General features: G+C 59.3%; 1 protein-coding gene across 7 annotated transcripts; it reads right to left on the reverse strand.

The window, feature by feature from the left end:
- Positions 1–1,857: 1,857 nt before the first annotated feature.
- On the reverse strand, positions 1,858–10,245 carry PYM1 (PYM homolog 1, exon junction complex associated factor). Of its 7 annotated transcripts, none has more exons than XR_005289683.2 (4): positions 10,178–10,197; positions 4,811–4,928; positions 3,286–3,335; positions 2,606–2,756 (listed from the first exon to the last, which is right to left on the reverse strand). XR_005289683.2 is itself a non-coding variant. In XM_038378290.2 (3 exons), the coding sequence occupies exons 1-3, from the start codon at positions 10,206–10,208 to the stop codon at positions 2,243–2,245; spliced, it is 639 nt and encodes a 212-aa protein (XP_038234218.1). In that variant the 5' UTR covers positions 10,209–10,245; the 3' UTR covers positions 1,858–2,242. The 7 variants fall into 7 exon arrangements, 4 of the variants coding, with proteins under 4 accessions (XP_038234218.1, XP_038234216.1, XP_038234215.1 ...); XR_005289684.2 differs by lacking the exon at positions 10,178–10,197 and adding an exon at positions 7,250–7,274; XR_006278338.1 differs by lacking the exon at positions 10,178–10,197 and adding an exon at positions 5,052–5,443.
- Positions 10,246–10,778: the final 533 nt, after the last annotated feature.

Below are 10,778 nucleotides of genomic sequence, written 5' to 3' on the forward strand. Positions count from 1 at the left end.
CCATGCTAACACGCTGCCTCTGTGGGACCTACGGGCCAAGCCAATTCTGAGCCATGCTCTGTAGGCCACTTACAGGCCCTTTGAACACCCAGCTGCACCAACAACCCAGAGCGTGTCAGCGCATCACAGCCCCAGGGCAGGAGCAGACAGAGGGGAGATGCCGACCCAATGTCGAGGGGTCCACTGAGCTGCTCTTGAAGCAAACTGGCCCTGCGCCCAGCAGTGTGGGAGTGCAGATGGGCGATCAGGCCTGGCTGGTGGCAGCACTGTTATCTCACAACCAGTCTGTGCACTGAACTGAAGAGGGGTTGGCTGGTCAATAGCAGGTGGCCGCGGACAGAGCTGTGGCTTGCAGAGGACTCTGCCTTGTATTATTTACACCCCAGAGGTGATCGGGGGCCCAGCACGCTGCACAAATACAGAATACCTGCCCCCAGGAACTCCCACCAGCATCCCCACAAACCCAAGGCAGATGGGCACTGCCAGGCCCAGGGCATTGGAGGAGACAAGCATGCCATGGGGATCTAGGCACAGGGGTCATGTCCAGGCAAGTCACCATTTCCCAAGCCAGTAGCACCACCCATCAAGGTTTTCCGACCTTTCCCATTGCAAGACCCTGTTTTCGTGGCTTAGAACTTGGCTAAGCTTTAACCACTGAAATTTCCCACACCCAGCACCTGCCTCCTGCTGAATTCTCCGGGGGAATTTCAGCTAAAACTCTCCAGCTGTTTCCGAGAGCAAGGCGAAGGGGAGCAGAAGCCATGGGCAGTGTTCTGGAGAGCCCAGTCAAAGGGGATCGAGGCCTCACTCCCTCAGCTCCCGCTGAAGCCACCAACAATCCCAGAAGGGTTTTGTTTAAAGCCCTTTGCAACCCCCCTCCCCAAAACAGACAAATCAATGGAATCCAAAGCTTCATTTGGTGTCTGCAGCAGCAGGACACACCCACCCACCCAGTCCCCCGACTCCCTCACCTCTCCAGCAGTGCTACACTGCAGCTTGGCCTCCAGCACCCCCCAAAACGCAACACCCACCCCTGCCAGCACTCTAAGGCCAAGCATTCCCGGCTACCGCTAACGTTTGGCTGGCAGAACCCGCCCACATGCCCACACTCCACAAACAGACAAGGCGGCTCACATTTTGCTCTTGCGGGCCCCCTGCCCGCGCCGCAGGGGAACAGGCAGCACTAGAGCTGCCCACCATACTCAAGGGACTAGATGGGCCCTACAGAGCCCCTGGTGGCCAGTGCCAGGCAGAACAGGTCCCTGTTCCCAAGCCAGTTACTCTTACACCAATATACCCCCAACACATGATGTGCTGTGCTCACCTTCCTAGGGGTGTGCTAAGGACTAGCCAGGGGCAGTCAGCCCCTGCTCCCAACTGTTCTTCAGCCTCAGCCCCCGACTGTTTTCAGTTTTAGGAGGCTCTAGCAGCGAGACTTGCACAGAAAAAACTTGGAAAATTGGATCAGCACCTTCCTGAGTTTGCAGAGAGCCTGAAACAGCCACTGCGGGTCATTCCAGTGGGTGCTGTCTCAGATGCTGATGAAGATAGGTTAAGGGCCAGCAACTGTTAACTAGTTCTCTGCTCATCAGATCATGTAAGACGCAGAGAAAGCACTATAATCCAGAAAGCTACAATCTACTCTGAGTAGCCACGCATTCTGGGGAGGCCTTTACCACACTGTGGGGCTGAAGTGGGGAGGATGGGCGTGTTCTCCTGAGGGAGGGGTGTGCCTTAGCTTTCTCTGCTTTCCCTTCAGCTCACAGAGCAGACTCTCCAGGGAAGCCAATGAGAGACTGCGGGGGCCCGAAGGTAGCTTGGCTTGAAGAAGGAAAAACAAAATGCCAGACACCGAAGTCACTACTGCAATTTTATTATTGCATCATTTTTAAAAATCAAAGGAGGAGTGAGTGGCTGGAACACAGAGGACCTGGGAATCCTACGGGGCTGGGGAAACGGCCATGGGGTGCTAGCCCCGCCCACCCCATCCCAACAACATCCCCAGCCTTCCCACTCCCAACCCCCAAATAAAATAATAAAAAAAAGGAGAGAGGTATGTGAAAAGTTGTCGAGTTTCTAACATCAATAGCTGGGAAAATTGTTCTTAAAAATCAGGCAGCACCCAACAAAAAACCCAGCAGAGACCAACGGGGCAGCTGGGGCTCTGGTCACCACAGCTGGCAGAACTCATTCACCCTGTGTGCACTGAGTCTGGTTCAGAGTCTCCCCCCGGGCCCAACCCCTACAAATCCAGCTCCAGGTCCTCCAGCTCCTCCTCCAATGCCTTCCGCCGCGCCAGCTTCTCTAGTTGCTCTTTTGTCAGCTGCTTTATTTCCCCAGAGTCCAGCCGCCGCTGCAGCTCCTCCACCTGCCGCAGCTTCTTTTGCAGGTTTTTCATCTTCTTTGTTTTCTCAGAGGCTGAGGAGTCCCCATCCCCCAGGACCTTTCCGCCACAGGCCTGCTGCTGTGGGGCCGACTTACCATCCCCTGGGGGGGCCCTGTCCCTGCTGCTGTCCCCTGAGAGGGTGGCCTTCTCCAGCGACTGGATAAGTTCGTCTGTCTCCCTCTCCCCTTTCTCCTGCTGCTGCTTCCTCTTCTCCTTACGTTTCAAGTTCCTCTTGGCTGTCTTGGACAGTCCTGTCTCGCCGCTCTCTGCCTTGGCGGCCTGCTTGCCTGGCTGCACGTTGGCCTCGGGGCTCAGACCAGGGGGCAGGTCTGGTTTGCTTTTGAAAAACTTCACATACTTATTCTCATACCTGCACAGAACAAAATCCATCAGGACTTTCCCCTCCCACACACAAAGAACAGGAGCCAGCCAGCTGGTACATGCGGCAGCCATCGCTCCAACGCTCTCTAATCCCATTGCAGTGGCGCCTTGGACACACCCAGAGCCACAAGGCCATGCCCCTGCAGATCCAGCCCACCGCAAGAGGTGCTGAGAACCCACTGGTCCAATCACCACCCAATGAGTCATGAGCGCTCAGCCCCACTCAACAGGCCCTACAGACCAGCAGCATCACTGAGTGAGAACTCTAAAGGGCAAAGGAATGACAGCACTTGGCCGCCACCCTCAGGGAGGGAGGGAGATGCCCGGGACCTGAGGAGTGAGCCTCCATGGAACAGACGCACTTCGAACATTACAGGATTTGAGCACTGTTTGCGAGTACCTGAGTTGTATGCCTGAGAGTAGCAATGCCAGCTGAGCTTATCCTCGCAGGCAGGACCCGTCCAGAGCCCTGCCGAAGCCACCCACCAGAATGATTTATAAGGGAAGTTAATACATACCGCCAGGTTACATCTTATGGTATAAGAAGGGGTCAAAGTTGGTCAGGCACCTGGAAAAAGACTCAGATCTCACGATGTAACCCAACAGTACATACACATGGTTATAAATCATTACAGCCGAGGGGGCGCTGGGCTGGGGGAGATTTTCAAGGGGCTTGATTTGGAAACATGGGACAGCCTCTCTGTTTCACCATTCCTGACAGATGTGGCCCAATGGGAGACAGGTGGTTTGCTGCCCTGTGGCCCCTCAGATCAACTCACGCTGGGCCAGCGAGAGGATGTTTGGTGTGTAAGTACTGCACGCACACAAGCCAGCCTGAAGTGCAGCACTCGGCACTAGCACGCTGAAAACACGTCACAAGATTCCCAATGCAGAGACTCCCTCTGAGGCAGGGCAATGCCTCGAGAGACAGGGGGCAGGGAGGCCATCTTTAGTATTCCCCAAAGGGTTTGGAGATGGCAGGTTCGACTCCAACGAACGGCCACATTCTCAAAACTTTGTGGCCCAAATCTGGAAGCCTAGAAAGTTGACAGCCAATTGGCTTTGGGTTGGGAGCGGGAGCCACGTCCCACGATTCAAAGTCGATGAGCCCCCACGGGGGCCGACGTAGATCCACAGCGCCATGCTAAGCCCAACCCCCATTCGAGCTCACTAATGACCTGTCTGTGGACATGGGAATTCTGAAGCCAAGCCAGATGCCCTAGGAGCTCAATGAACATGCTCTGCCATGTGAGAAGAGCTGGGATCAGCACTCCAGGGGCTGACTGGAATGCCTGGCTTGCATTAGGGAATGAAGAGAATTCATAGATTTAAAGCCAGAGACACCCTTGGGATCACCTAGTCTAACCTGTGGAGCACTGAGCTCTCCTCTTTTTAAAAAACGTGTTTCAAACTCGGCCACAAAGCCTCCCATGGATTGTTGGGGGAAAAGCAACCCCATGCGGTGAGCAGGCCCCAAACGTACAACTGCTTGGCTCGTCACACTGCAGCTAAGAGGTGGACCAGGAGAGGACCGACGATGGTAAGATGTGCCATTACCCTAAAGGGAAGCCGCTGAAGGAAAGAGGGGTCTCAGGCCTACATGCAAAAACTGTAGCAGTTTAACCTATACTAGTGCAAACCCATGGGGACAGTTATTGCGGAGAGACTGGTTTTCTTCAGGTTAGTTTATGGCCTTTAAGAACAGGGTTAAGCTAAACCAAAAGAAACTGCTCCGAATCCAAAAGAGTGCACACACAACAGTTTGCACCAGCTTAACATCACACCTTAAGATAAACCAGTGCCACTTTCTTGGGTAGCGAGCTGAGGAAGCAGGCTACCTGTCCGCCGAATGGGCTGAAGCTCTAGGCACACATTTGGTGCTGTAGAAGCAGATAATCTCACAGCATTAGGAGCTGTCGAGGTTTCCAGATGTGAGGAGTTGGACTGTGTAACAGCCCATCCACTATGGGCCATACAAGAGATCCCAGAGGCCCTCCCCTGCTCTATGGAGGGGTCAGCCATAAGGACTAGAATTCGACTTACACCGGCACTTCTTCTTGGGGCACGTATCCCTCCTTCACCTTCCTCTGCTTCCTCCAGGTCCCATCAGGGCGCTGTGTGGAGGCAATGTACTTCCCTGAAACGTTACAAGCATCTTTGTCTGTGATGGGATATTTTAAAGAGGGGGAAGGGAAAAAGTGATTTCAATATTCACCTAAAGGCTGCTCAGTAAGACTCGGCCAACTAAGAACCCCCAGCCAATAAAAGACATCACCTCCCCCACCTTGTCTCTCTGGCAACTTTCAGACAGTTTACAGAAAAACTGAAAACCGGCTCCTCCCCGCCACGCACCCCTGGTCAGCACTGGACCCTCGGATGGGGAAACCGAGGCCATGCCTGAGGTTACCCAAGGAGTCAGGTCTCCGAAGGGTTAGTCGAAGGCTGCGCCAGTGCGGCTGGGTCAACGGGGCCGTCCTGGTGCCGTGTCCTACTGCAAAGGAACGGGGGGGGGTTCGCTACCCCCACGGCCTGCCCCGCGCCCACTCCATCAGTGCAGCCCCCCAGGCCACAGACCAGGGTGGAGCTTCTCGGGGCGGGAGGGGCCCACAGGGGACAGGGAGGAAACAGCCCAGCGCGATCCTGAGTGAGGCTGGGGGGGGCACAGACACGTGACTGTTTAAGGGGGGGACAGGGGACAAAGTGGGCGGCTGCACGACACCAAGGCACGGGGGGGACAAGGAGCAGGATGGGGGGATACGGGCGGTGGGGGGGAGCTGGGGGCAGGATGGGGGGATGCGAGCGGTGGGGGCAGGATGGGGGGATGCGAGCGGTGGGGGCAGGATGGGGCCCTGGCCGGGGGGGAGGGGCCCTGGCGGGGGTGCGGGCGGTGGGGGAGGGAGGAGGTGGGCGCAGGATGGGGGGATGCGGGCGGAGCTGGGGGCAGGATGGGGGGATGCGGCCCTGGCCGGGGGGGAGGGACCCTGGCGGGGGATGCGGGCGGTGGGGGAGGGGGGAGCTGGGGGCAGGGATGGGGGGGATGCGGGCGGTGGGGGAGGGGGGAGCTGGGGGGATGGGGGATGCGGGCGGTGGGGGAGCGGGGGAGGGGGGAGCTGGGGGGATGGGGGATGCGGGGCAGTGGGGGAGGAGGGAGCTGGGGCAGGATGGGGGGGATGCGGGCGGTGGGGGAGGGGGGAGCTGGGGGGGATGCGGGCGGTGGGGAGGGGGGAGCTGGGGGCAGGATTGGGGGGGATGCGGGCGGTGGGGGAGGGGGGGAGGGGGGAGCTGGGGGGATGGGGGGATGCGGGCGGTGGGGGAGGGGGGAGCTGGGGGGGATGGGGGATGCGGGCGGTGGGGGAGGAGGGAGCTGGGGGCAGGATGGGGGGGATGCGGGCGGTGGGGGAGGGGGGGAGGGGGGAGCTGGGGGGATGGGGGGATGCGGGCGGTGGGGGGGGGGGGAGCTGGGGGGGAGGGGAGGAGGGGGGGGGGGAGGGGGGAGGGGGGCGGGGGGGGGATGGGGGGGGGGGGAGGGGGGGAGGGGGGGAGGGGGGGGGGCGGGGGGGTGGGGGAGGGGGGAGGGGGGGGGGGGGTGGGGGGTGGGGGAGGGGGGGGTGGGGGAGGGGGGAGCTGGGGCAGGATGGGGGGGATGCGGGCGGTGGGGGAGGGGGGAGCTGGGGGGGGATGGGGGATGGGGCGGTGGGGGAGGGGGGAGGGGGGCAGGATGGGGGGGATGCGGGCGGTGGGGGAGGGGGAGCTGGGGGCAGGATGGGGGGGATGCGGGCGGTGGGGGAGGGGGGAGCAGGGGGGGGGATGGGGGAGCGGGCGGTGGGGGAGGGGGAGCTGGGGCAGGAGGGGGGGATGCGGGCGGTGGGGGAGGGGGGAGCTGGGGGCAGGAGGTGGGGGGGGATGCGGGCGGTGGGGGAGGGGGAGCTGGGGGGATGGGGGGGATGCGGGCGGTGGGGGAGGGGGGAGCTGGGGCTGGATGGGGGATGCGGGCGGGTGGGGAGGGGGGAGCTGGGGGGCAGGATGGGGGGGATGCGGGCGGTGGGGGAGGGGGGAGCTGGGGGCAGGATGGGGGGGATGCGGGCGGTGGGGGAGGGGGGAGCTGGGGGGGGATGGGGGATGCGGGCGGTGGGGGAGGGGGGAGCTGGGGGCAGGATGGGGGGGATGCGGGCGGTGGGGGAGGGGGGAGCTGGGGGCAGGATGGGGGGATGCGGGCGGTGGGGGAGGGGGGAGCTGGGGGCAGGATGGGGGGGATGCGGGCGGTGGGGGAGGGGGGAGCTGGGGGCAGGATGGGGGGATGCGGGCGGTGGGGGAGGGGGGAGCTGGGGGCAGGATGGGGGATGCGGGCGGTGGGGGAGGGGGGAGCTGGGGGCAGGATGGGGGGATGCGGGCGGTGGGGGAGGGGGGAGCTGGGGGCAGGATGGGGGGATGCGGCTCTGGCGGGGGGGGGCTCCCCCCTCCCGGAAGCGGTTCCGCACTCACCGGTCTCGTCAGTCACATAGGGAGTCGCCATCTTGGAAACGCGACCCACTTCCGGCCACTCTGCCCCGCCCCCGGAAGGGGCGTGACCGGGCGGAGCCAGCTGGGCCGGGGGCCATCTTGTTTTTAAAGAGACACCGACCGCCAGGGGGCTCGAAGGGGTGGGGAGACATTTCCCAGAATCCTTTGGGGCTTAGGCTAAGCGACCCCCCCCCACACACACAGAGTCACGTGGGACACAGGCCTCCAGGGGGACATCTGGGGAGGAGGGGTCACGGGTTCAAATCCTGCCCCGGGGGGATGGGCAGAGATGGGACAGCTCATGCGGGAGTCAGGGGTTCGAATCCTGCCCTAGGCTGGGGGGAGATGATGCTGCCCGGGCACCTCAGGGGGTGGGGGGAGTGACTAGCCTCAGGCTGGGAGAGGAGGGGGCGGGAACGGGGCATCTGACACCCAGTCAGCAGTGTGCCCTTGTTGCCAAGAAGGCCAATGGCATTTTGGGATGTATAAGTAGGGGCATAGCGAGCAGATCGAGGGACGTGATCGTTCCCCTCTATTCGACACTGGTGAGGCCTCATCTGGAGTACTGTGTCCAGTTTTGGGCCCCACACTACAGGAAGGATGTGGATAAATGGAAAGAGTACAACGAAGGGCAACGAAAATGATTAGGGGTCTAGAGCACATGACTTATGAGGAGAGGCTGAGGGAGCTGGGATTGTTTAGTCTGCAGAAGAGAAGAATGAGGGGGGATTTGATAGCTGCTTTCAACTACCTGAAAGGGGGTTTCAAAGAGGATGGCTCTAGACTGTTCTCAATGGTAGCAGATGACAGAACGAGGAGTAATGGTCTCAAGTTGCAATGGGGGAGGTTTAGATTGGATATTAGGAAAAACTTTTTCACTAAGAGGGTGGTGAAACACTGGAATGCGTTACCTAGGGAGGTGGTAGAATCTCCTTCCTTAGAGGTTTTTAAGGTCAGGCTTGACAAAGCCCTAGCTGGGATGATTTAACTGGGACTTGGTCCTGCTTTGAGCAGGGGGTTGGACTAGATGACCTTCTGGGGTCCCTTCCAACCCTGATATTCTATGATTCTATGATCTCCCAAGGGTGGGGTGCAGGGTCAGAGGTTGAAACCCAGCCCCGCATTGGCTGGGGCAATGGGGTTGCAGCTGGCCTGGGGGTCAGCACCTGAGGCCCTCTGCGCCTCATGACAGCCACATCCATCCCCCCCCCCCCCCACTGCCAGGAGCCACAAACAGCCCCAGTCCCCAGCCACCCGGCCCCCCCATCCATGTCCATCCACACTCACACACAGTAGCAGCAAGGAGCCGGGGGGGGGCAATTCTCCCTCTGGACAGGGCCCAGCCTAGGGTGGGGCATTTTTAAAAGGATGTCAAGGAAGTGGAGATGGCGACACCCAACCGCCACGAGGGCTGGAGAAAAGGCTCCCGGGGAGATGCCCGGAGCTCAGCCTGCTTAGCGCCTCCAAGAGACCGGGAAGGTGATTGTGTGTCACTAGCCAAGCCAGGCACAAGAACCCACCTGGAAGCCAAAGCCAGGCTGATTCCAAGGGGAAATTAAGCCCAGAACATTAGCAGGGAGGGGGTTAACCCCTGGACCCAGCTCCCCACAGTGGTGGGGGATCATCCATCGCTTGGGGTCTCCTGGCTGCCTCAGCCACACACTAGCTCTCTGGCTCCACACAGGGGGCACCGGGCAAAAGCCTCTGTTCTGTGCTAGGCAGCAGGTCAGAGCAGGTGATCGAATGGGCCCCTCCGGCCTCCAGGCTCTAGAATGGATTGTCAGACGCTTGGGGTTGGAAACTCTGTGTCCATACACCTCCCCCACCGCGAAAAGCCAGCCCCCGCCTCAAGGCGCTGCCAACCCAAGATCTGACAAGTGGCAGCTGGGCAGGGAGGGAGGCCAAGGGAACAGCACGCTAGGGAAGCTATTACAGTGGCTGATCACAGCACAGCAGCTGCCTGACCAGTTTCAGTGGTGACTGACAGTATTTCCACCCTTGCTGAGCTGTCTGTCTTAGGCACGTACTCAGCCCCCAACAATTAGGATCTGAGCCTCTCACGTTCTTACCCCACACACCCAGTGAGGCTGGGAAGTGCAACTATCCCCATTCTATAGGGGGAGAACTGGCACAGAGAGGCTCTGGTCATACTCCCAGGGCAAAGAAAGGACATAACCTGGGTTTCCCCCATCCTAGACAGCGCTGTAACCGTTGGGCCATCCTGCCTCCCCAGGGAAGCGAGCATACAGACCGAGCAGACATCTTGAGGGATATTCCACCTTCTGATTAACACCGAGGATGAAGTTTGCAACCCAAGAGATTTGAGTTTTGTTTTGTTTCTTTAGTTAGTGACAGAGAAGAGCCACTCGCCCTGCCTAGCTATAGCATTTCCTCCCTCCCAAGGCATAATGATGGCTGGAGGGCCAGGCCAGATGGCAGGGAAAAGACAATTTCCCCTGGAGTTGCAATAAAGCTTCTGATTTGATTCACAACCTCCAGGTCAGTAGATAATTATTTACATATCAGCAAAGAATCTGGTTTGAAAAGATTGGCTGGAGTTCATTAAACTAGTTACAATGATCAATCCAATTAGTAGAGCATGGGATAGTTTAGTTACACAGGGATTAGATCCATTCCTCAGGCAGGGAACACCCATAATTTATTTAGGCAAAACCCAGGTACTCCCTATGCATTTAAAGCCATAAAGCTGCTTTTAGAATAGAATGACAGAAGCTTAAAAACAGACTCTGTAAACAGCAATGCCATCAGGCCAGCCTTCCCACAGGCATGGGGCCAGCCTGCAGACACCCTACAGAGCCCCCCTCTGCACCCCAGCAGCTGCCAACTAAACAGAGAAGCACCTCTCAGGGAAATAGGATTCTCATGCTATAGGGATCTCACTACCCTCACCTGTTGCATTGGGATCTCCAGCAGCAGCCATATTGGGGAGAAAGACAAGCAGCTCATTGGACTTTATAGAGGCTTTGTGGGTGGGGCTGTGGGCTAGGCTCCACCCTTCCACTTTTTCTTTCTGTGCTCTGTTACTTAGTAAGACTCTAATGGGGCAGGAGGGCCTTAACACCGCTACTACTACCTGGGGGGGGGCCTTAACACCGTTTTCCCTGAGGACTGGGCTGCATGGAAGTTTCCCAAGGGGAGCAAAAGGGAGGCAGTCCAGCACCAGGGGAATTTCTGGCAGCAGGGGCAAGGGAGGGTGAGCGTGTGTTGGCCAGAGAACCGCAAGGCATCTAAGGAGCTGGCCCGTCCATGAATGGCTCCCCCTGGGGCCCTGGTCAAGGTGGGTGCTTTGTCACTCTCGTTTTACTGCTGGAGAAACTGAGGCCGAGGGAGTGGAGGTTTGTCCCCCAGGGGACAGTAGCCAGGCACCCGACGCCCCAGGCCCTGCTCTAGCTGCGTGACATCTCTGCCTTGCTGCTGTTCCTACATGGGGGCAGCACAGTTTCAGGACTTTGCAAATCTCTGTATTCAAACGCAATGGAGACAGACAGCA

The sequence above is a fragment of the Dermochelys coriacea genome, chromosome 20 (genome assembly GCF_009764565.3).
Source record: "Dermochelys coriacea isolate rDerCor1 chromosome 20, rDerCor1.pri.v4, whole genome shotgun sequence".
NCBI classification, from domain to species: domain Eukaryota; kingdom Metazoa; phylum Chordata; order Testudines; family Dermochelyidae; genus Dermochelys; species Dermochelys coriacea.

Coding starts and splice junctions, on each gene's coding strand:
- PYM1 (XM_038378288.2), bottom strand. CDS start 10,208: ATGGCTGCTGCTGGAGATCCCAATGCAACAG. Junction 4,929..10,177: donor TGGAGATCCCAATGCAACAG/GTGAGGGTAGTG, acceptor ATCCCATCACAG/ACAAAGATGCTTGTAACGTT. Junction 2,757..4,810: donor CCCCAAGAAGAAGTGCCGGT/GTAAGTCGAATT, acceptor TGTTCTGTGCAG/GTATGAGAATAAGTATGTGA.